At 45.9% G+C, this 26591-nt stretch overlaps 1 protein-coding gene across 7 annotated transcripts in view; it reads right to left on the bottom strand.

The window, feature by feature from the left end:
- cep192 (centrosomal protein 192) overlaps positions 1 to 26591 on the bottom strand; it is a 96594-nt gene that overhangs the window by 6290 nt on the left and 63713 nt on the right. For 6 of the 7 annotated variants that reach the window (XM_071395623.1, XM_071395617.1, XM_071395619.1 and 3 more), the window contains exons 33-42: positions 24737 to 24997; positions 23469 to 23590; positions 22610 to 22719; positions 19422 to 19587; positions 14214 to 14395; positions 13916 to 14042; positions 11802 to 11907; positions 11148 to 11367; positions 6866 to 7038; positions 4067 to 4186 (exon numbers count right to left, since the gene is read on the bottom strand). In XM_071395623.1, the coding sequence (XP_071251724.1) occupies positions 4067 to 4186; positions 6866 to 7038; positions 11148 to 11367; positions 11802 to 11907; positions 13916 to 14042; positions 14214 to 14395; positions 19422 to 19587; positions 22610 to 22719; positions 23469 to 23590; positions 24737 to 24997 (1587 nt within the window). The other variant, XM_071395624.1, reaches the window with a different exon arrangement.

Raw genomic sequence — 26591 nt, 5'->3', positions numbered from 1 at the left:
ATGTCTTCTTCGAAGACAAATCCAATAAAAACAACTTTAAACCTCCCCTTCATCCTTCTGCTAGTTGAGGCTTGATCACAATGGGAAGACTTCTAAAGCAGGAAGTCACCCTGCAGTACAATGGTGTCCTATAACAGTCTCCTACCAGTATAATGATGTCCTATAACAGTCTCCTACCAGTATAATGGTGTCCTATAACAGTCTCCTACCAGTATAATGGTGTCCTATAGTCTACTACCAGTATAACCCTAACCCTATACCAGTCTATGGTAGTATACTATGTCCTGGTAGTATAACCCTAACCCTAGACCAGTAGTATATGGTGTCCTAGACCAGTCGACTGTCCTATAGTCTACTACCAGTATAACCCTAACCCTATACCAGTCTATGGTAGTATACTATGTCCTGGTAGTATAACCCTAACCCTATACCAGTAGTATATGGTGTCCTAGACCAGTCTCCTGGTAGTATAACCCTAACCCTATACCAGTAGTATATGGTGTCCTAGACCAGTCTCCTGGTAGTATAACCCTATACCAGTAGTATATGGTGTCCTAGACCAGTCTCCTGGTAGTATAACCCTATACCAGTAGTATACTATGTCCTAGACCAGTCTCCTGGTAGTATAACCCTATACCAGTAGTATATGGTGTCCTAGACCAGTCTCCTGGTAGTATAACCCTATACCAGTAGTATATGGTGTCCTAGACCAGTCTCCTGGTAGTATAACCCTATACCAGTAGTATACTATGTCCTAGACCAGTCTCCTGGTAGTATAACCCTATACCAGTAGTATATGGTGTCCTAGACCAGTCTCCTGGTAGTATAACCCTATACCAGTAGTATACTATGTCCTAGACCAGTCTCCTGGTAGTATAACCCTATACCAGTAGTATATGGTGTCCTAGACCAGTCGACTCACAGTGCCACAGAGCTGGAAGCGTATCCTGGTCTTGTGCTATGGTAGTATACCATGTCCTAGACCAGTCGACTCACAGTGCCACAGAGCTGGAAGCGTATCCTGGTCTTGTGCTATGGTAGTATACCATGTCCTAGACCAGTGGACTCACAGTGCCACAGAGCTGGAAGCGTATCCTGGTCTTGTGCTATGGTAGTATACTATGTCCTAGACCAGTCGACTCACAGTGCCACAGAGCTGGAAGCGTATCCTGGTCTTGTGCTATGGTAGTATACCATGTCCTAGACCAGTGGACTCACAGTGCCACAGAGCTGGAAGCGTATCCTGGTCTTGTGCTATGGTAGTATACTATGTCCTAGACCAGTCGACTCACAGTGCCACAGAGCTGGAAGCGTATCCTGGTCTTGTGCTATGGTAGTATACCATGTCCTAGACCAGTCGACTCACAGTGCCACAGAGCTGGAAGCGTATCCTGGTCTTGTGCTATGTTAGTATACTATGTCCTAGACCAGTCGACTCAGTGCCACAGAGCTGGAAGCGTATCCTGGTCTTGTGCTATGGTAGTATACTCTATACCAGTCTATGGTAGTATACCATGTCCTAGACCAGTCGACTCACAGTGCCACAGAGCTGGAAGCGTATCCTGGTCTTGTGCTATGGTAGTATACTATGTCCTAGACCAGTCGACTCACAGTGCCACAGAGCTGGAAGCGTATCCTGGTCTTGTGCTATGGTAGTATACCATGTCCTAGACCAGTCGACTCACAGTGCCACAGAGCTGGAAGCGTATCCTGGTCTTGTGCTATGGTAGTATACTATGTCCTAGACCAGTCGACTCAGTGCCACAGAGCTGGAAGCGTATCCTGGTCTTGTGCTATGGTAGTATACTATGTCCTAGACCAGTGGACTCACAGTGCCACAGAGCTGGAAGCGTATCCTGGTCTTGTGCTATGGTAGTATACTATGTCCTAGACCAGTCGACTCACAGTGCCACAGAGCTGGAAGCGTATCCTGGTCTTGTGCTATGGTAGTATACTATGTCCTAGACCAGTGGACTCACAGTGCCACAGAGCTGGAAGCGTATCCTGGTCTTGTGCTATGGTAGTATACCATGTCCTAGACCAGTCGACTCACAGTGCCACAGAGCTGGAAGCGTATCCTGGTCTTGTGCTATGGTAGTATACCATGTCCTAGACCAGTGGACACAGTGCCACAGAGCTGGAAGCGTATCCTGGTCTTGTGCTATGGTAGTATACTATGTCCTAGACCAGTCGACTCAGTGCCACAGAGCTGGAAGCGTATCCTGGTCTTGTGCTATGGTAGTATACTATGTCCTAGACCAGTGGACTCACAGTGCCACAGAGCTGGAAGCGTATCCTGGTCTTGTGCTATGGTAGTATACTATGTCCTAGACCAGTCAACTCACAGTGACACAGAGCTGGAAGCGTATCCTGGTCTTGTGCTATGGTAGTATACCATGTCCTAGACCAGTGGACTCACAGTGCCACAGAGCTGGAAGCGTATCCTGGTCTTGTGCTATGGTAGTATACTATGTCCTAGACCAGTCGACTCACAGTGCCACAGAGCTGGAAGCGTATCCTGGTCTTGTGCTATGGTAGTATACCATGTCCTAGACCAGTCGACTCACAGTGCCACAGAGCTGGAAGCGTATCCTGGTCTTGTGCTATGGTAGTATACTATGTCCTAGACCAGTCGACTCACAGTGCCACAGAGCTGGAAGCGTATCCTGGTCTTGTGCTATGGTAGTATACTATGTCCTAGACCAGTCGACTCAGTGCCACAGAGCTGGAAGCGTATCCTGGTCTTGTGCTATGGTAGTATACTCTATACCAGTCTATGGTAGTATACCATGTCCTAGACCAGTCGACTCACAGTGCCACAGAGCTGGAAGCGTATCCTGGTCTTGTGCTATGGTAGTATACTATGTCCTAGACCAGTCGACTCACAGTGCCACAGAGCTGGAAGCGTATCCTGGTCTTGTGCTATGGTAGTATACCATGTCCTAGACCAGTCGACTCACAGTGCCACAGAGCTGGAAGCGTATCCTGGTCTTGTGCTATGGTAGTATACCATGTCCTAGACCAGTGGACTCACAGTGCCACAGAGCTGGAAGCGTATCCTGGTCTTGTGCTATGGTAGTATACTATGTCCTAGACCAGTCGACTCAGTGCCACAGAGCTGGAAGCGTATCCTGGTCTTGTGCTATGGTAGTATACTATGTCCTAGACCAGTGGACTCACAGTGCCACAGAGCTGGAAGCGTATCCTGGTCTTGTGCTATGGTAGTATACTATGTCCTAGACCAGTCGACTCACAGTGCCACAGAGCTGGAAGCGTATCCTGGTCTTGTGCTATGGTAGTATACCATGTCCTATACCAGTGGACTCACAGTGCCACAGAGCTGGAAGCGTATCCTGGTCTTGTGCTATGGTAGTATACCATGTCCTAGACCAGTGGACTCACAGTGCCACAGAGCTGGAAGCGTATCCTGGTCTTGTGCTATGGTAGTATACCATGTCCTAGACCAGTCGACTCACAGTGCCACAGAGCTGGAAGCGTATCCTGGTCTTGTGCTATGGTAGTATACCATGTCCTAGACCAGTGGACTCACAGTGCCACAGAGCTGGAAGCGTATCCTGGTCTTGTGCTATGGTAGTATACTATGTCCTAGACCAGTCGACTCAGTGCCACAGAGCTGGAAGCGTATCCTGGTCTTGTGCTATGGTAGTATACTATGTCCTAGACCAGTGGACTCACAGTGCCACAGAGCTGGAAGCGTATCCTGGTCTTGTGCTATGGTAGTATACTATGTCCTAGACCAGTCGACTCACAGTGCCACAGAGCTGGAAGCGTATCCTGGTCTTGTGCTATGGTAGTATACCATGTCCTATACCAGTGGACTCACAGTGCCACAGAGCTGGAAGCGTATCCTGGTCTTGTGCTATGGTAGTATACTATGTCCTAGACCAGTGGACTCACAGTGCCACAGAGCTGGAAGCGTATCCTGGTCTTGTGCTATGGTAGTATACCATGTCCTATACCAGTGGACTCACAGTGCCACAGAGCTGGAAGCGTATCCTGGTCTTGTGCTATGGTAGTATACCATGTCCTAGACCAGTCGACTCACAGTGCCACAGAGCTGGAAGCGTATCCTGGTCTTGTGCTGAGGCTCAGCCACTGGGTGACACTCCAGGTCCCAGAACTGAGCATAGTCCCCTCGGTCCCTCGGCAGGAAGGTGATGGGCACCTGGAGGAGAGGAGGACACGTCAACAGGAGGAGACATCAACAGGAGGAGAGGAGGACACATCAACAGGAGGAGAGGAGGAGACATCAACAAGAGGAGACATCAACAGGAGGAGAGGAGGAGACATCAACAAGAGGAGAGGAGGAGACATCAACAAGAGGAGAGGAGGACATCAACAAGAGGAGGAGAGGAGGAGACATCAACAAGAGGAGGAGAGGAGGAGACATCAACAAGAGGAGGAGAGGAGGAGACATCAACAAGAGGAGGAGAGGAGGAGACATCAAGAGGAGGAGAGGAGGAGACATCAACAGGAGAGGAGAGGAGGAGACATCAACAGGAGAGGAGAGGAGGAGACATCAACAGGAGAGGAGAGGAGGAGACATCAACAGGAGAGGAGAGGAGGAGACATCAACAGGAGAGGAGAGGAGGAGACATCAACAGGAGAGGAGAGGAGGAGACATCAACAGGAGAGGAGAGGAGGAGACATCAACAGGAGAGGAGAGGAGGAGACATCAACAGGAGGAGAGGAGGAGACATCAACAGGAGGAGAGGAGGAGACATCAACAGGAGGAGAGGAGGAGACATCAACAGGAGGAGACATCAACAGGAGGAGAGGAGGAGACATCAACAGGAGGAGACATCAACAGGAGGAGAGGAGGAGACATCAACAGGAGGAGACATCAACAGGAGAGGAGGACATCAACAGGAGGAGAGGAGGAGACATCAACAGGAGGAGACATCAACAGGAGAGGAGAGGAGGAGACATCAACAGGAGGAGAGGAGGAGACATCAACAGGAGGAGAGGAGGAGACATCAACAGGAGGAGAGGAGGAGACATCAACAGGAGGAGAGGAGGAGACATCAACAGGAGGAGAGGAGGAGACATCAACAGGAGGAGAGGAGGAGAGGAGGAGACATCAACAGGAGGAGACATCAACAGGAGAGGAGGACATCAACAGGAGGAGAGGAGGAGACATCAACAGGAGGAGACATCAACAGGAGAGGAGAGGAGGAGACATCAACAGGAGAGGAGAGGAGGACATCAACAGGAGGAGACATCAACAGGAGAGGAGAGGAGGAGACATCAACAAGAGGAGAGGAGGAGACATCAACAAGAGGAGAGGAGGAGACATCAACAGGAGGAGAGGAGGAGACATCAACAGGAGGAGAGGAGGAGACATCAACAGGGAGGAGAGGAGGAGACATCAACAGGAGAGGAGAGGAGGAGACATCAACAGGAGAGGAGAGGAGGAGACATTAACAGGAGAGGAGAGGAGGAGACATCAACAGGAGGAGACATCAACAGGAGAGGAGAGGAGGAGACATCAACAGGAGGAGAGGAGGAGACATCAACAGGAGGAGACATCAACAAGAGGAGAGGAGGAGACATCAACAAGAGGAGAGGAGACATCAACAGGAGGAGAGGAGGACATCAACAGGAGGAGACATCAACAGGAGGAGAGGAGGACATTAACAGGAGGAGACATCAACAGGAGGAGAGGAGGACATTAACAGGAGTACACATCAACAGCCAGGAGGAGAGGACACACCTAATAAAGGTATGTTCTGGGTGGGGTAGGGGTGTGACTGGGTAAAGCTGGGTGGTCAGTAACCCCCCTAATAAAGGTATGTTCTGGGGACCAGGGGTGTGACTGGGTAAAGCTGGGTGGACAGTAACCCTAATAAAGGTATGTTCTGGGGACCAGGGGTGTGACTGGGTAAAGCTGGGTGGTCAGTAACCCCCCTAATAACGGTATGTTCTGGGGACCAGGGGTGTGACTGGGTAAAGCTGGGTGGTCAGTAACCCCCCTAATAACGGTATGTTCTGGGGACCAGGGGTGTGACTGGGTAAAGCTGGGTGGTCAGTAACCCCCCTAATAAAGGTATGTTCTGGGGACCAGGGGTGTGACTGGGTAAAGCTGGGTGGTCAGTAACCCCCCTAATAAAGGTATGTTCTGGGGACCAGGGGTGTGACTGGGTAAAGCTGGGTGGTCAGTAACCCCCCTAATAAAGGTATGTTCTGGGGACCAGGGGTGTGACTGGGTAAAGCTGGGTGGTCAGTAACCCCCCTAATAAAGGTATGTTCTGGGGACCAGGGGTGTGACTGGGTAAAGCTGGGTGGTCAGTAACCCCCCTAATAAAGGTACGTTCTGGGGACCAGGGGTGTGACTGGGTAAAGCTGGGTGGTCAGTAACCCCCCTAATAAAGGTATGTTCTGGGTGGGGTAGGGGTGTGACTGGGTAAAGCTGGGTGGTCAGTAACCCCCCTAATAAAGGTATGTTCTGGGGACCAGGGGTGTGACTGGGTAAAGCTGGGTGGACAGTAACCCTAATAAAGGTATGTTCTGGGGACCAGGGGTGTGACTGGGTAAAGCTGGGTGGTCAGTACCCCTAATAAAGGTATGTTCTGGGGACCAGGGGTGTGACTGGGTAAAGCTGGGTGGTCAGTAACCCCCCTAATAAAGGTATGTTCTGGGGACCAGGGGTGTGACTGGGTAAAGCTGGGTGGTCAGTAACCCCCCTAATAAAGGTATGTTCTGGGGACCAGGGGTGTGACTGGGTAAAGCTGGGTGGTCAGTACCCCTAATAAAGGTATGTTCTGGGGACCAGGGGTGTGACTGGGTAAAGCTGGGTGGTCAGTAACCCTCATAAAGCCAGAGGTAGGGGTAGAGATTCATTCACCTGCATCTTGTGGTTTGCTGCCAGGGTCCCAGAGACTCTGGGACATCTGAAGGCTGTGTAGGTGGCTCGGTAAACATCCCCACTGCTGTCCACCCCCTTCACATAGGGAGGGGCGAAGGAAGACAGGTACCACCTCACCTGTTCTCCTCCATTCTCCACCTCCACAGAGGACTCTGACGAAGGAAGACACGGCCTTTAGACCAAAACACTGGAAACAGGATCATTCTTCAAGAACATACACAGCATGTTGTATTATCTAGAGGGGAAATGGGGCTATTGACTGGCAAACTCCAGAGATTATAGATATGTCCCAACGCTGAGTAACGCTGGGAGTCAGATTATAGATATGTCCCAACGCTGAGTAACGCTGGGAGTCAGATTATAGATATGTCCCAACGCTGAGTAACGCTGGGAGTCAGATTATAGATATGTCCCAACGCTGAGTAACGCTGGGAGTCAGATTATAGATATGTCCCAACGCTGAGTAACGCTGGGAGTCAGATTTTAGATATGTCCCAATGCTGAGTGTCAGAGATTATAGATATGTCCCAATGCTGAGATTATAGATATGTCCCAACGCTGAGTAACGCTGGGAGTCAGATTTTAGATATGTCCCAATGCTGAGTGTCAGAGATTATAGATATGTCCCAATGCTGGGATTATAGATATGTCCCAACGCTGAGTAACGCTGGGAGTCAGATTATAGATTTGTCCCAACGCTGAGTAACGCTGGGAGTCAGATTATAGATTTGTCCCAACGCTGAGATTATAGATATGTCCCAACGCTGAGATTATAGATATGTCCCAACGCTGGGATTATAGATATGTCCCAACGCTGGGATTATAGATATGTCCCAACGCTGGGATTATAGATATGTCCCAACGCTGGGATTATAGATATGTCCCAATGCTGAGATTATATATATGTCCCAATGCTGGGATTATAGATATGTCCCAATGCTGAGATTATAGATATGTCCCAATGCTGAGTAACGCTGGGAGTCAGATTATAGATATGTCCCAACGCTGAGTAACGCTGGGAGTCAGATTATAGATATGTCCCAACGCTGAGTAACGCTGGGAGTCAGATTATAGATATGTCCCAACGCTGAGTAACGCTGGGAGTCAGATTATAGATATGTCCCAACGCTGAGTAACGCTGGGAGTCAGATTATAGATATGTCCCAACGCTGAGTAACGCTGGGAGTCAGATTATAGATATGTCCCAACGCTGAGTAACGCTGGGAGTCAGATTATAGATATGTCCCAACGCTGAGTAACGCTGGGAGTCAGATTATAGATATGTCCCAACGCTGAGTAACGCTGGGAGTCAGATTATAGATATGTCCCAACGCTGAGTAACGCTGGGAGTCAGATTATAGATATGTCCCAACGCTGAGTAACGCTGGGAGTCAGATTTTAGATATGTCCCAATGCTGAGTGTCAGAGATTATAGATATGTCCCAATGCTGAGATTATAGATATGTCCCAACGCTGAGTAACGCTGGGAGTCAGATTTTAGATATGTCCCAATGCTGAGTGTCAGAGATTATAGATATGTCCCAATGCTGGGATTATAGATATGTCCCAACGCTGAGTAACGCTGGGAGTCAGATTATAGATTTGTCCCAACGCTGAGATTATAGATATGTCCCAACGCTGAGATTATAGATATGTCCCAACGCTGGGATTATAGATATGTCCCAACGCTGGGATTATAGATATGTCCCAACGCTGGGATTATAGATATGTCCCAATGCTGAGATTATATATATGTCCCAATGCTGGGATTATAGATATGTCCCAATGCTGAGATTATAGATATGTCCCAATGCTGAGTAACGCTGGGAGTCAGAGATTATATATATGTCCCAACGCTGGGATTATAGATATGTCCCAACGCTGGGATTATGGATATGTCCCAACGGTTGGATTATAGATATGTCCCAATGCTGAGATTATAGATATGTCCCAACGCTGGGATTATAGATATGTCCCAATGCTGGGATTATAGATATGTCCCAATGCTGAGATTATAGATATGTCCCAATGCTGAGATTATAGATATGTCCCAATGCTGAGATTATAGATATGTCCCAATGCTGAGATTAAAGATATGTCCCAATGCTGAGATTATAGATATGTCCCAATGCTGAGATTATAGATATGTCCCAATGCTGAGATTATAGATATGTCCCAATGCTGAGATTATAGATATGTCCCAACGCTGGGATTATAGATATGTCCCAACGCTGAGATTATAGATATGTCCCAACGCTGAGATTATAGATATGTCCCAACGCTGAGATTATAGATATGTCCCAACGCTGAGATTATAGATATGTCCCAATGCTGAGATTATAGATATGTCCCAATGCTGAGATTATAGATATGTCCCAATGCTGAGATTATAGATATGTCCCAATGCTGAGATTATAGATATGTCCCAATGCTGAGATTATAGATATGTCCCAATGCTGAGATTATAGATATGTCCCAATGCTGAGATTATAGATATGTCCCAATGCTGAGATTATAGATACAGTGGGGCAAAAAAGTATTTAGTCAGCCACCAATTGTGCAAGTTCTCCCACTTAAAAAGATGAGGCCTGTAATTTTCATCATAGGTACACTTCAACTATGACAGACAAAATGAGGAAATAAATTCCAGAAAATCACATTGTAGGATTTTTAATGAATTTATTTGCAAATTATGGTGGAAAATAAGTATTTGGTCAATAACAAAAGTTTCTCAATACTTTGTTATATACCCTTTGTTGGCAATGACAGAGGTCAAACGTTTTCTGTAAGTCTTCACAAGGTTTTCACACACTGTTGCTGGTATTTTGGCCCATTCCTCCATGCAGATCTTCTCTAGAGCAGTGATGTTTTGGGGCTGATGCTGGGCAACACAGACTTTCAACTCCCTCCAAAGATTTTCTATGGGGTTGAGATCTGGAGACTGGCTAGGCCACTCCAGGACCTTGAAATGCTTCTTACGAAGCCACTCCTTCGTTGCCCGGGCGGTGTGTTTGGGATCATTGTCATGCTGAAAGACCCAGCCACGTTTCATCTTCAATGCCCTTGCTGATGGAAGGAGGTTTTCACTCAAAATCTCACGATACATGGCCCCATTCATTCTTTCCTTTACACGGATCAGTCGTCCTGGTCCCTTTGCAGAAAAACAGCCCCAAAGCATGATGTTTCCACCCCCATGCTTCACAGTAGGTATGGTGTTCTTTGGATGCAACTCAGCATTCTTTGTCCTCCAAACACGACGAGTTGAGTTTTTACCAAAAAGTTCTATTTTGGTTTCATCTGACCATATGACATTCTCCCAATCTTCTTCTGGATCATCCAAATTCTCTCTAGCAAACTTCAGACGGGCCTGGACATGTACTGGCTTAAGCAGGGGGACACGTCTGGCACTGCAGGATTTGAGTCCCTGGCGGCGTAGTGTGTTACTGATGGTAGGCTTTGTTACTTTGGTCCCAGCTCTCTGCAGGTCATTCACTAGGTCCCCCCGTGTGGTTCTGGGATTTTTGCTCACCGTTCTTGTGATCATTTTTGAACCCACGGGGTGAGATCTTGCGTGGAGCCCCAGATCGAGGGAGATTATCAGTGGTCTTGTATGTCTTCCATTTTCTAATAATTGCTCCCACAGTTGATTTCTTCAAACCAAGCTGCTTACCTATTGCAGATTCAGTCTTCCCAGCCTGGTGCAGGTCTACAATTTTGTTTCTGGTGTCCTTTGACAGCTCTTTGGTCTTGGCCATAGTGGAGTTTGGAGTTTGACTGTTTGAGGTTGTGGACAGGTGTCTTTTATACTGATAACAAGTTCAAACAGGTGCCATTAATACAGGTAACGAGTGGAGGACAGAGGAGCCTCTTAAAGAAGAAGTTACAGGTCTGTGAGAGCCAGAAATCTTGCTTGTTTGTAGGTGACCAAATACTTATTTTCCACCATAATTTGCAAATAAATTCATAAAAAATCCTACAATGTAATTTTCTGGAATTTTTTTCCTCATTTTGTCTGTCATAGTTGAAGTGTAACTATGATGAAAATTACAGGCCTCTCTCATATTTTTAAGTGGGAGAACTTGCACAATTGGTGGCTGACTAAATACTTTTTTGCCCCACTGTATGTCCCAATGCTGAGATTATAGATATGTCCCAATGCTGGGATTATAGATATGTTCCAACGCTGAGTAACGCTGGGAGTCAGAGATTATAGATACGTCCCAACGCTGAGTAACGCTGGGAGTCAGAGATTGTCTCCTACCTGAGGTTTCTCCTGAGGGCGTGGCAGGAAACACGATGGTGCGGTTACTGATCTCTACCGTGGCTGGAGCTGTCCTGGTCTGGGGGGGTTGGCCTGCAGGGGGCAGCGTGGTGGTGGGCATGGGGCTAGCAGTCTGAGGAGGAAGGGGAGCTAGGCTCCGGTCAGCTGGGGCGGTTGATACATCCAGAGCCAGGTCTTGACGGATCTGGACTTTGATGAACTGGACAGCAGGAGGAGAGAAAATAACATCACTGAGGGGGGCCCACCACATCAAGACATTGAGGGGGGGGGGCCACCACATCAAGACATTGAGGGGGGGGGGGCCCACCACATCAAGACATTGAGGGGGGGGGGCCCACCACATCAAGACATTGAGGGGGGGCCCACCACATCAAGACATTGAGGGGGGGCCCACCACATCAAGACATTGAGGGGGGGGGCCCACCACATCAAGACATTGAGGGGGGGGTCCCACCACATCAAGACATTGAGGGGGGGGTCCCACCACATCAAGACATTGAGGGGGGGCCCACCACATCAAGACATTGAGGGGGGGCCCACCACATCAAGACATTGAGGGGGGGCCCACCACATCAAGACATTGAGGGGGCCCACCACATCAAGACATTGAGGGGCCCACTACATCATCACTACCTTCTGTTGATTGTCACACTGGACATAGATTTGGCCACTCCATGGAAACATGGATGTCCTGGTTGCTAGGGACGGATTAGGACTGATGAGGATCTGGAGGTGGCACCTGGGGAAGAAAAAAAAACTATGGTGAAACGCCCCTAGTAATATAGTCACCTGGTAAAACACCCCTAGTAATATAGTCACCCGGAAACCCCCCCCTAGCAATATAGTCACCTGGTAAAACCCCCCTAGTAATATAGTCACCTGGTAAAACCCCCCTAGTAATATAGTCACCTGGTAAAACCCCCCTAGTAATATAGTCACCTGGTAAAACTCCCCTAGTAATATAGTCACCTGGTAAAACCCCCCTAGTAATATAGTCACCTGGTAAAACACCCCTAGCAATATAGTCACCTGGTAAAACTACTAACTATGGTGCAACCCCCCTAGTAATATAGTCACCTGGTAAAACCCCCCTAGTAATATAGTCACCTGGTAAAACACCCCTAGCAATATAGTCACCTGGTAAAACGCCCCTAGTAATATAGTCACCTGGTAAAACGCCCCTAGTAATATAGTCGCCTGGTAAAACGCCCCTAGTCATATAGTCACCTGGTAAAACCCCCCTAGTCATATAGTCACCTGGTAAAACCCCCCCTAGTAATATAGTCACCTGGTAAAACCCCCCTAGTAATATAGTCACGTGGTAAAACCCCCCTAGTAATATAGTCACCTGGTAAAACCCCCCTAGTAATATAGTCACCTGGTAAAACACCCCTAGTAATATAGTCACCTGGTAAAACCCCCCTAGTAATATAGTCACCTGGTAAAACCCCCCTAGTAATATAGTCACGTGGTAAAACCCCCCTAGTAATATAGTCACCTGGTAAAACCCCCCTAGTAATATAGTCGCCTGGTAAAACCCCCCTAGTAATATAGTTACCTGGTAAAACACCCCTAGTAATATAGTCACCTGGTAAACCCCCCTAGTAATATAGTTACCTGGTAAAACCCCCCTAGTCACCTGGTAAAACCCCCTAGTAATATAGTTACCCGGTAAAACTCCCCTTGTAATATAGTCGCCTGGTAAAACGCCCCTAGTAATATAGTTACCTGGTAAAACCCCCCTAGTAATATAGTTACCTGGTAAAACCCCCCTAGTAATATAGTTACCTGGTAAAACGCCCCTAGTAATATAGTCACCTAACTAACAAGGCTTCCTACTGCGGTTCTATCTAGAAGGCCACGCTGAGGTGTACCGGTTACCGTCCGAGGCTTCCTACTGCGGTTCTATCTAGAAGGCTACGTTGAGGTGAACCGGTTACCGTCCGGGGCTTCCTACTGCGGTTCTATCTAGAGGGGTAACAGTGAGACAGTGGGCTGGTACATACTGTGGTTCTATGACTCCATGTTGAGGGGTAACAGAGAGACAGTGGGCTGGTACATACTGTGGTTCTATGACTCCATGTTGAGGGGTAACAGTGAGACAGTGGGCTGGTACATACTGTGGTTCTATGACTCCATGTTGAGGGGTAACAGTGAGACAGTGGGCTGGTACATACTGTGGTTCTATGACTCCATGTTGAGGGGTAACAGAGAGACAGTGGGCTGGTACATACTGTGGTTCTATGACTCCATGTTGAGGGGTAACAGAGAGACAGTGGGCTGGTACATACTGTGGTTCTATGACTCCATGTTGAGGGGTAACAGAGAGACAGTGGGCTGGTACATACTGTGGTTCTATGACTCCATGTTGAGGGGTAACAGAGAGACAGTGGGCTGGTACATACTGTGGTTCTATGACTCCATGTTGAGGGGTAACAGAGAGACAGTGGGCTGGTACATACTGTGGTTCTATGACTCCATGTTGAGGGGTAACAGAGAGACAGTGGGCTGGTACATACTGTGGTTCTATGACTCCATGTTGAGGGGTAACAGTGAGACAGTGGGCTGGTACATACTGTGGTTCTATGACTCCATGTTGAGGGGTAACAGAGAGACAGTGGGCTGGTACATACTGTGGTTCTATGACTCCATGTTGAGGGGTAACAGTGAGACAGTGGGCTGGTACATACTGTGGTTCTATGACTCCATGTTGAGGGGTAACAGTGAGACAGTGGGCTGGTACATACTGTGGTTCTACTACTCCATGTTGAGGGGTAACTGTGAGACAGTGGGCTGGCCAGGACAACTCAAAGCTCAGTTCTCTGGATGATGAGTGGTTCTGGATCAGGACATGTCTGGTGTTGGAGGCTCCGTCTGGACAACACACATTATAAACCAAAGGAAAGGGATGAATTATATTCTATTAAAAAATACAAAAAAACGTTTTATGAACAGAAAATCTGGAGAGGCAATGTTTTCTGTCCTGAGAGACCTCAGGCTGCAAAGAGCACAGAGTTAGTCAAACAGTGAGATGATAATACTGACTGATAGTGGGAGAGGTGAGGACCAGCTGTTCAGGCCTGAGGCTCCAGGAGTCCCTGTGGTCCCCTGGTTCTGTCCCCGTCCCAGAGGCCTCTGTCCTGGGTAACGCTGGGCCTTGAGGACCCTTCACAGGCAGTACATCCAGAGACACGTTGCTGATGTGACGGTCTGAGTTCTCAAAACCACTGCAACATGATAATACTACAACGTTATATAACCATTAACACCCCTACTACAACGTTATATAACCATTAACACCACTACTACAACGTTATATAACCATTAACACCCCTACTACAACGTTATATAACCATTAACACCACACTGTTAGTATAACACCACTACTACAACGTTATATAACCATTAACACCACTACTACAACGTTATATAACCATTAACACCCCTACTACAACGTTATATAACCATTAACACCCCTACTACAACGTTATATAACCATTAACACCACTACTACAACGTTATATAACCATTAACACCATACCACACAATACCATACAACGAACGTCACCCCGCTCCTCCGCTCTCTCCACTGGCTTCCAGTTGAAGCTCGCATCCGCTACAAGACCATGGTGCTTGCCTACGGAGCTGTGAGGGGAACGGCACCTCCGTACCTTCAGGCTCTGATCAGGCCCTACACCCAAACAACGGCACTGCGTTCATCCACCTCTGGCCTGCTCGCCTCCCTACCTCTGAGGAAGTACAGTTCCCGCTCAGCCCAGTCAAAACTGTTCGCTGCTCTGGCACCCCAATGGTGGAACAAACTCCCTCACGACGCCAGGTCAGCGGAGTCAATCACCACCTTCCGGAGACACCTGAAACCCCACCTCTTTAAGGAATACCTAGGATAGGATAAAGTAATCCTTCTAACCCCCCCCCCCCCTTAAAAGAGTTAGATGCACTATTGTAAAGTGGTTGTTCCACTGGATATCATAAGGTGAATGCACCAATTTGTAAGTCGCTCTGGATAAGAGCGTCTGCTAAATGACTTAAATGTAAATGTAAATGTACTACAACGTTATATAACCATTAACACCCCTACTACAACCTTATATAACCATTAACACCATACTGTTAGTATAACACCCCTACTACAACGTTATATAACCATTAACACCCCTACTACAACGTTGTATAACCATTAACACCCCTACTACAACGTTATATAACCATTAACACCCCTACTACAACGTTATATACCCATTAACACCCCTACTACAACGTTATATAACCATTAACACCCCTACTACAACGTTATATAACCATTAAAACCCCTACTACAACATTATATAACCATTAACACCACTACTACAACGTTATATAACCATTAACACCACTACTACAACGTTATATAACCATTAACACCATACTGTTAGTATAACACCCCTACCACAACGTTATATAACCATTAACACCCCTACTACAACGTTATATAACCATTAACACCCCTACTACAACGTTATATAACCATTAACACCACTACTACAACGTTATATAACCATTAACACCACACTGTTAGTATAACACCCCTACTACAACGTTATATAACCATTAACACCACTACTACAACGTTATATAACCATTAACACCACTACTACAACGTTATATAACCATTAACACCCCTACTACAACGTTATATAACCATTAACACCCCTACTACAACGTTATATAACCATTAACACCACTACTACGACGTTATAACCATTAACACCACTACTACAACGTTATATAACCATTAACACCACACTGTTAGTATAACACCACTACTACAACGTTATATAACCATTTACACCCCTACTACAACGTTATATAACCATTAACACCACACTGTTAGTATAACACCCCTACTACAACGTTATATAACCATTAACACCACTACTACAACGTTATATAACCATTAACACCCCTACTACAACGTTATATAACCATTAACACCATACTGTTAGTATAACACCCCTACTACAACGTTATATAACCATTAACACCCCTACTACAACGTTATATAACCATTAACACCACTACTACAACGTTATATAACCATTAACACCACACTGTTAGTATAACACCCCTACTACAACATTATATAACCATTAACACCCCTACTACAACGTTATATAACCATTAACACCCCTACTACAACGTTATATAACCATTAACACCATACTGTTAGTATAACACCCCTACTACAACGTTATATAACCATTAACACCACTACTACAACGTTATATAACCATTAACACCACTACTACAACGTTATATAACCATTAACACCACTACTACAACGTTATATAACCATTAACACCCCTACTACAACGTTATATAACCATTAACACCCCTACTACAACGTTATATAACCATTAACACCACTACTACGACGTTATAACCATTAACACCACTACTACAACGTTATATAACCATTAACACCACACTGTTAGTATAACACCCCTACTACAACGTTATATAACCATTAACACCACTACTACAACGTTATATAACCATTAACACCCCTACTACAAAGTTATATAACCATTAACACCATACTGTTAGTATAACACCCCTACTACAACGTTATATAACCATTAACACCCCTACTACAACGTTATATAACCATTAACACCACTACTACAACGTTATATAACCATTAACACCACACTGTTAGTATAACACCCCTACTACAACATTATATAACCATTAACACCCCTACTACAACGTTATATAACCATTAACACCCCTACTACAACGTTATATAACCATTAACACCCCTACTACAACGTTATATAACCATTAACACCATACTGTTAGTATAACACCCCTACTACAACGTTATATAACCATTAACACCACTACTACAACGTTATATAACCATTAACACCACTACTACAACGTTATATAACCATTAACACCACTACTACAACGTTATATAACCATTAACACCCCTACTACAACGTTATATAACCATTAACACCCCTACTACAACGTTATATAACCATTAACACCACTACTACGACGTTATAACCATTAACACCACTACTACAACGTTATATAACCATTAACACCACACTGTTAGTATAACACCACTACTACAACGTTATATAACCATTAACACCCCTACTACAACGTTATATAACCATTAACACCACATAAGTCACATAATTAGTTGTGTGGAACTATGTGTGTTCCACTGTGTGGAACAATGCTGTTTAACATGACTTTTGAATGACTACCTCATCTCTGCAAACCACACATACAAATAAATGTAAGGTCCCTCAGTCGAGCAGTGAATTTCAAAACAGATTCAAACACAAAGGGAGGTTTTCCAATGTCTCGCAAACGGCACCTATTGGTAGATGGGTCCATTTTTTTTAAAAAGCAGACATTGAATATCCCTTTACGCATGGTGAAGTTATTAATTATACTTTGGATGGTGTATCAATACACCCAGTCACGACAAAGATACAGGCGTCCTTCCTAACTCAGTTGCCGGTGAAGAAGGAAACCGCTCAGGGATTTTTCCATGAGGCCAATGTTGACTTTAAAACAGGTAGAGTTGAATGGCTGTGATAGGAGAAAACTGAGGATGGATCAACAACATTGAAGTTACTCCACAATACTCCACTAAGTTACTAGTTACTAGTGACTCCACTAAGTTACTAGTTACTCCACAATACTCCACTAAGTTACTAGTTACTCCACTAAGTTACTAGTTACTCCACAATACAAACCTAATAGACCGTGTTAAAAGGTAGCTGCAAAACATGTATCCTGTTTGCAACGAGGCGCTAAAGTCAAATTGCAAAAAAAAATGTGGCAAAGCAATTAACTTTTTGTCCTGAATACAAAGTGATGTTTGGGGCAAATTCAACACAACACTGAGTCCCACTTCATATTTTCAAGCATCGTGGTGGCTGCATCATGTTATGGGTCTGCTTGTCATTGTTAAGGACTGGGGAGTTTTTTTTAGGATAATGGAGCTAATCACAGGCAAAATCCTAGAGGAAAACCTGGTTCAGTCTGCTTTCCACCAGATAGTTTTTAAGAGGACAACATGTGTTGAAAAGGGGTGTGAATTCTTTCTGAAGGCCCAGTATCTACTTCCCCAGTCAGATGAACTCGTGGTTAACATGTTTATGTATCCGTGTCCAGTATGGAGCCAATGCTAACTAGCGCTAGCGCAACGACAGGAAGTCTATGGGTATTTGCTAGCATGTTACCAGATACCCATAGACTTCCAGTCTTGCGCTAGCGCTAGTTAGCAAATTCCTTCAAATCGATCGCAGAAACAAAAATGGTATCCATAAGTTCTGACTCTGGGGAAGTAAATAAAGAGCCTCATTGACAAAATCCCAAAGTATCCCTTTATCATACCGTTAGTATACCTTAACCTTTATCATACCGTTAGTATACCTTAACCTTTATCATACCGTTAGTATACCTTAACCTTTATCATATCGTTAGTATACCTTAACCTTTATCAAACCGTTAGTATACCTTAACCTTTATCATACCGTTAGTATACCTTAACCTTTATCATACCGTTAGTATACCTTAACCTTTATCATACCGTTAGTATACCTTAACCTTTATCATACCGTTAGTATACCTTAACCTTTATCATACCGTTAGTATACCTTAACCTTTATCATACCGTTAGTATACCTTAACCTTTATCATACCGTTAGTATACCTTAACCTTTATCATACCGTTAGTATACCTTAACCTTTATCATACCGTTAGTATACCTTAACCTTTATCATACCGTTAGTATACCTTAACCTTTATCATACCGTTAGTATACCTTAAGTAACAGAATGTGTTTGGAGGACCAGGATCAGATTTGTTACAGACATGATGGGCCGGTTCCTCAGACACAGATGAAGTGTAGTCCTGGACTAAAAAGCTTTTTCAAATGTAGATTCTCCTTTCAGCAAATGTTCTAGTCTCGGACTCACTAGGCTTTATCCGTGTCTGGGGAAACAGCCTCCATGACTGCATTTACTCAGGGTGCCCAATTACTGGCAAAAGATCAGATTTGGGCAGCCTGTGTAAACACGGCCCGTGTGTTCTAAGCAGAGAGAAACAGACATGATCCCCCCCCCCCCCCCCTCCAGGAACCAAATGAGGTGTTACAGGAAAACATTCATATGATTATGTTCTTTCGTACGATATCCCCCCCCCCCCCCCGTCAGTCCCAGTACCTGTCAGCCTCCGAGCCTCTCCTGGTGACAGCTAGGGGGGGCTGGACATGGAGGTCAGTCCTTCCAGAGTCCAAGGTCTCTGTGCTGCCCAGCACTGACAACACCACCTTACTCAGATTCCCATAGAACAACTGGGCCTGGTTGGGGCTCTGGGGCAGGTCGTAGGCTGGAGACAACAGCATGGGAAATCATGAGCTAAACACAGAACAACTGGGCCTGGTTGGGGCTCTGGGGCAGGTCGTAGGCTGGAGACAACAGCAGGGGAAATCATGAGATAAACACAGAACAACTGGGCCTGGTTGGGGCTCTGGGGCAGGTCGTAGGCTGGAGACAACAGCAGGGGAAATCATGAGATAAACACAGAACAACTGGGCCTGGTTGGGGCTCTGGGGCAGGTCGTAGGCTGGAGACAACAGCAGGGGAAATCATGAGCTAAACAGTGGGTCAAGCCAACAAATACATTACACATACATATATATCAAGTATATACACACACACATACATATATATCATGTATATACACACATATATATCATGTATATACACACACATATATATCATGTATATACACACACATATATATCATGTATATACACACATATATATCATGTATATACACACACATATATATCATGTATATACACACACATATATATCATGTATATACACACACATATATATCATGTATATACACACACACATACATATATATCATCTATATACACACACACACACACACATTACACTATCTATCTATATACACACATACATATATATAATATATACATACACACAAATATAGTTGAAGTTTACATACACATTAGCCAAATACATTTAAACTCAGTTTTTCACAATTCCTGAACATCTCAAGACATCAGTCAGGAAGTTAAAGCTTGGTTGCAAATGGGTCTTCAAAATGAAGGGGAAAAAAATAAAAAATAAATAAAAATAAGTCAAAATTCCCTGTCTTAGGTCAGTTAGGATCACCATTTTATTTCAAGAATGTGAAAAGTCAGAATAATAGTAGAATGATTTATTTCAGCTTTTATTTATTTCTTTCATCACATTCCCAGTGGGTCAGAAGTTTAAATACACTCAATTAGAATTTGGTAGCATTGCCTTTAAATTGTTTAATTTGGGTTAAACGTTTCGGGTAGCCTTTCACAAGCTTCCCACAATAAGTTGGGTGAATGTTGGCCCATTCCTCCTGACAGAGCTGGTGTAACTGAGTCAGGTTTGTAGGCATCCTTGCTCGCACACGCTTTTTCAGTTCTGCCCGCAAATGGGATTGAGGTCAGGGCTTTGATGGCCACTCCAATACCTTGACTTTGTTGTCCTTAAGCCATTTTGCCACAACTTTGGAAGTATGCTTGGGGTCATTTTCCATTTTGAAGACCCATTTGCAACCAAGCTTTAACTTCCTGACTGATGTCTTGAGATGTTGCTTCAATATATCTACATAATTTTCCTCCCTCATGATGCCATCAATTTTGTAAAGTGCACCAGTCCCTCCTGCAGCAAAGCACCCCCACAACATGATGCTGCCACCCCCGTGCTTCACGGTTGGGATGGTGTTCTTCGGCTTGCAAGCATCCCCCTTTTTCCTCCAAACACAACGAAGGTCATTATGGCCACTTCTATTTTTGTTTCATCAGACAAGAGGACATTTCTCCAAAAAGTACAATCTTTGTCCCCATGTGCAGTTGCAAACCGTAGTCTGGCTTTTTTATGGCGGTTTTGGAGCAGTGGCTTCTTCCTTGCTGAGCGGCTTTTCAGGTTATGTCAATATAGGACTCGTTTTACTGTGGATATAGATACTTTTGTACCAATTTCCTCCAGCATCTTCACAAGGTCCTTTGCTGTTGTTCTGGGATTGATTTGCACTTTTCACACCAAAATACGTTCATCTGTAGGAGACAGAAAGCATCTCCTTCCTGAGCGGTATGACGGCTGCGTGGTCCCATGGTGTTTATACTTGCGTACTATTGTTTGTACAGATGAACGTGGTACTTTCAGGCGTTTAGAAATTGCGCCCAAGGATGAACCAGACTTGTGGAGGTCTACAATTGTTTTTCTGAGGTCTTGGCTTATGTCTTTTGATTTTCCCATGATGTCAAGCAAAGAGGCACTGAGTTTGAAGGTAGGTCTTGAAATACATCCACAGGAACACCTCCAATTAACTCAAATTATGTCAATTAGCCTATCAGAAGCTTCTAAAGCCATTACATCATTTTCTGGAATTTTCCCAGCTGTTTAAAGGCCCAGTCAACTTAGTGTATGCAAACTTCTGACCCACTGGAATTGTGATACACTGTAAACAATTGTTGGACAAATGACTTGTGTCATGCACAAAGTAGATGTCCTAACCGACTTGCCAAAACTAAAGTTTGTTAACAAGAAATTTGTGGAGTGGTTGCGAAACAAGTTAATGACTCCAACCTAAGAGTCTGTAAACTTCTGACTTCAACTGTATGTATGTATGTATGTATGTGTGTGTGTATGTATAGATATTAATGTAATTTTATGTTTGTACTTTTCTAATAACCACCACATACAACCACATTGGTTCATGAGTGAAAAATTGATCGTAACTGGTACAAGTAATTTGGCAGTACGCCCAGAACATTGTTTTGAGAACTGAAAGGGGTATCTCAGTTTCAAGGCCTCAGCTTGGAGAGAAGAAGCCTCGTGAGGTATTGGTCAGTCACGAGAACCAAAAGTTAATGATGAATTTATTACGAATAATGATGTATCATGCAAATATAACTTGTCTGTGTAAACAGTAGAAGAGAACTAACGGGACTGACCCGGCAGAGCTCCTGACCGACCTGCACTACTTGGTGCATTGAGTTTGTTGGAACTTTTCCAGCTTGCTGGTAATAAAGAATTATTCAATTAATATTGACTTCAGGAGACCCCCTGGTGGAAACTTCCACAACTAACATTTTTTGAATGACTTAACAGCTGTAACAAGTTGTCCAGAGTAGGAAATCCTCACTGATACCCTAGTGTATAGAACAGGGGTCTCCAACAGTTTGATCTACGAGTAGCTCGCCAAACAATTCTGACCGCAAAATGTCACTAACAAATCTCGCAAGTACCAGACACCGCAAGCTCCCAGCTCCTATCTAATCAAGGAAACATTGACATTATCCCACCCCTGTTCTAGAAAGACCCACGACCCTTACCCTCCAAGACCTGCTCCTCCCCCGGGAACCTCTCGTTGAAGTTGAGTCCTTTCAGCAGACTGTTCTCTGACAGAATCTTCCTGCCTGCCTCAGGCTTCGACAGCAGCAACCTAGGGGGACAGGAGATAGAGATGGAGCGAGTGGTGAAATGGGTCTCCTGAAAGTGTTGTAAATCAAACTAGAGGGCCTGGAGAACAGAAACAGACAGTAGTGGATCACACGGTTCTGTCTGACAGCCTGGAACAACTTCTTCAAAGCCTCTTTAATGCTATTGTCGTCCCCAGTCCACCTGGCCGCGCTGCTGCTCCAGTTTCAACTGTTCTGCCTGCGGCTATGGAACCCTGACCTGTTCACCGGACGTGCTACCTGTCCCAGACCTGCTGTTTTCAACTCTCTAGAGACAGCAGGAGCAGTAGAGATACTCTGAATGATCGGCTATGAAAAGCCAACTGACATTTACTCCTGAGGTGCTGACTTGTTGCACCCTCGATAACTACTGTGATTATTATTATTTGACCATGCTGGTCATTTATGAACATTTGAACATCACGGCCATGTTCTGTTATAATCTCCACCCGGCACAGCCAGAAGAGGACTGGCCACCCCTCATAGCCTGGTTCCTCTAGGTTTTTTCCAAGGTTCTGGCCTTTCTAGGGAGTTTTTCCTAGCCACCGTGCTTCTACACCTGCATTGCTTGCTGTTTGGGGTTTTAGGCTGGGTTTCTGTACAGCACTTCGAGATATTAGCTGATGTAAGAAGGGCTATATAAATACATTTGATATATTGCTTCACAAGATGGCTGTTTAAAAAGGTTAATGACAGATTAGCCCATGTAAGAAAAAGAGGGACATGTCCTCACCTCCTGAACTGTTGTCGTGAGACCTCGTCTCCACAGAAGAGACAGACTGTGGCCAGGACGGCATTAGCAGACTGACACAGAGTCTGCTCTCTCTGGGTCACCTTCATCAGAACCGTGATCACCTGGAGAAAGAGAACCAGGTAGAGAATCCCACAGGTTAACAGGCGGGTAGGTGTCAGACTCCAGGCCAGCCTAGGGAAGGTTACCAGTCCAGCCTAGGGAAGGTTACCAGGCCAGCCTAGGGAAGGTTACCAGGCCAGCCTAGGGAAGGTTACCAGTCCAGCCTAGGGAAGGTTACCAGGCCAGCCTAGGGAAGGTTACCAGTCCAGCCTAGGGAAGGTTACCAGTCCAGCCTAGGGAAGGTTACCAGTCCAGCCTAGGGAAGGTGACCAGTCCAGCCTAGGGAAGGTGACCAGTCCAGCCTAGGGAAGGTTACCAGGCCAGCCTAGGGAAGGTGACCAGGCCAGCCTAGGGAAGGTTACCAGGCCAGCCTAGGGAAGGTTACCCGGCCAGCCTAGGGAAGGTTACCAGGCCAGCCTAGGGAAGGTTACCAGTCCAGCCTAGGGAAGGTTACCAGTCCAGCCTAGGGAAGGTTACCAGTCCAGCCTAGGGAAGGTTACCAGTCCAGCCTAGGGAAGGTTACCAGGCCAGCCTAGGGAAGGTGACCAGTCCAGCCTAGGGAAGGTTACCAGGCCAGCCTAGGGAAGGTTACCCGGCCAGCCTAGGGAAGGTTACCAGTACAGCCTAGGGAAGGTTACCAGTCCAGCCTAGGGAAGGTTACCAGTCCAGCCTAGGGAAGGTTACCAGTCCAGCCTAGGGAAGGTTACCAGTCCAGCCTAGGGAAGGTTACCAGTCCAGCCTAGGGAAGGTTACCAGTCCAGCCTAGGGAAGGTTACCAGGCAGGTAGGTGTCAGACTCCAGACCAGCCTAGGGAAGGTTACCAGTCCAGCCTAGGGAAGGTTACCAGGCAAGCCTAGGGAAGGTTACCAGGCAGGTAGGTGTCAGACTCCAGACCAGCCTAGGGAAGGTTACCAGTCCAGCCTAGGGAAGGTTACCAGGCCACAAATACCTGGTTCAACATATATTCAAATGGAAAACGTAATGTTGTCAAGCAGAAAGATGCCAAGGGAAGTATCAAAGGTCATCAAAAATGTATAACTAAACCTTCCAGAGAACGTTAATGATATAAACATCTCTCCAGTCAGGAAGTCCAGTTCAAACCAGAACCTCCTTTTTGACCACATGCAGAAACAAGTCACGTGACCTACCTCCTGGGTCCTCTCCATCAGGACGAACTGCGACGGAGAGAGGCTGATGACAGAGGAGTCCATGACAGAGCGTGTGTGTAGGTCAGAGTAGGGAACAGCCTTAATGAAGGCAGCCCTGGACCCTGTGTTTCTCACACAGACACACAGCTTGGAGACCTGGCCTGCTGCCACACCCATTAGCATAGCCACGTAGCCGTCTGACCGCTTCCTGTGGTCTTCCAGAATAATGTTGCTGGTCCCTCCATAGCCTGATAGGGGGATCTGGGGGGCGAGAGAGACAGAGGGCAGATTGTATATTTCACTCTATTAAGATGTGAGGCATAAAGCCAGAGCTACATAACCCATACATCGCCACAGACTCATAACCCATACGTCGCCACAGACGCATAACCCATACGTTGTCGCCAGACTCATAACCCATACGTTGTCGCCAGACTCATAACCCATACGTTGTCGCCAGACTCATAACCCATACGTTGTCGCCAGACTCATAACCCATACGTTGTCGCCAGACTCATAACCCATACGTTGTCGCCAGACTCATAACCCATACGTTGTCGCCAGACTCATAACCCATACGTTGTCGCCAGACTCATAACCCATACGTTGTCGCCAGACTCATAACCCATACGTTGTCGCCAGACTCATAACCCATACGTTGTCGCCAGACTCATAACCCATACGTCGTCGCCAGACTCACAACCCATACGTCATCAGACTCATAACCCATACGTCATCATCAGACTCATAACCCATACGTCAGACTCATAACCCATACGTCAGACTCATAACCCATACGTCAGACTCATAACCCATACGTCAGACTCATAACCCATACGTTGTCGCCAGACTCATAACCCATACGTTGTCGCCAGACTCATAACCCATACATTGTCGCCAGACTCACAACCCATACGTTGTCGCCAGACTCACAACCCATACGTCATCAGACTCATAACCCATACGTCATCATCAGACTCATAACCCATACGTCAGACTCATAACCCATACGTTGTCGCCAGACTCATAACCCATACGTTGTCGCCAGACTCATAACCCATACGTTGTCGCCAGACTCATAACCCATACATTGTCGCCAGACTCATAACCCATACGTCGTCGCCAGACTCATAACCCATACGTCGTCGCCAGACTCACAACCCATACGTCGTCGCCAGACTCACAACCCATACGTCGTCGCCAGACTCACAACCCATACGTCGTCGCCAGACTCACAACCCATACGTCATCATCAGACTCATAACCCATACGTCAGACTCATAACCCATACGTCAGACTCATAACCCATACGTCAGACTCATAACCCATACGTCAGACTCATAACCCATACGTCGTCACAGACTCATAACCCATACGTCGTCGCCAGACTCATAACCCATACGTCGTCGCCAGACTCATAACCCATACGTCGTCACCAGACTCATAACCCATACGTCGTCACCAGACTCATAACCCATACGACTCATAACCCATACGTCGTCACCAGACTCATAACCCATACGTCAGACTCATTGTGAGGTCGTCTGAAAACATCTGACAAACTTTAAAAAGTGTAATGTCCCTTTAAGAACAGGAACCACCACTGAAAACCAGTCTGGTCACTTCAATAAGTCACTAGATCCTGGGGAGCCATAGATGTTCACGTTTCTGTTGTTGCCCTTGCACTACACACTTCAATAACCACGTTTCTGTGGTTGGCCTTGCACTACACACTTCAATAACCACGTCATCATAGATGGACTCAGGAGTGTAGTGCTAGGGCAACAACTACGGCCCAGGGCAACAACTACGGCCCAGGGCAACAACTACGGCCCAGGATGAAGAAACATTGGTC

This window comes from Salvelinus alpinus, chromosome 4 (assembly GCF_045679555.1).
Source record: "Salvelinus alpinus chromosome 4, SLU_Salpinus.1, whole genome shotgun sequence".
Lineage (NCBI taxonomy): Eukaryota > Metazoa > Chordata > Actinopteri > Salmoniformes > Salmonidae > Salvelinus > Salvelinus alpinus.
This window is presented reverse-complemented; position numbering and strand designations above follow the sequence as displayed.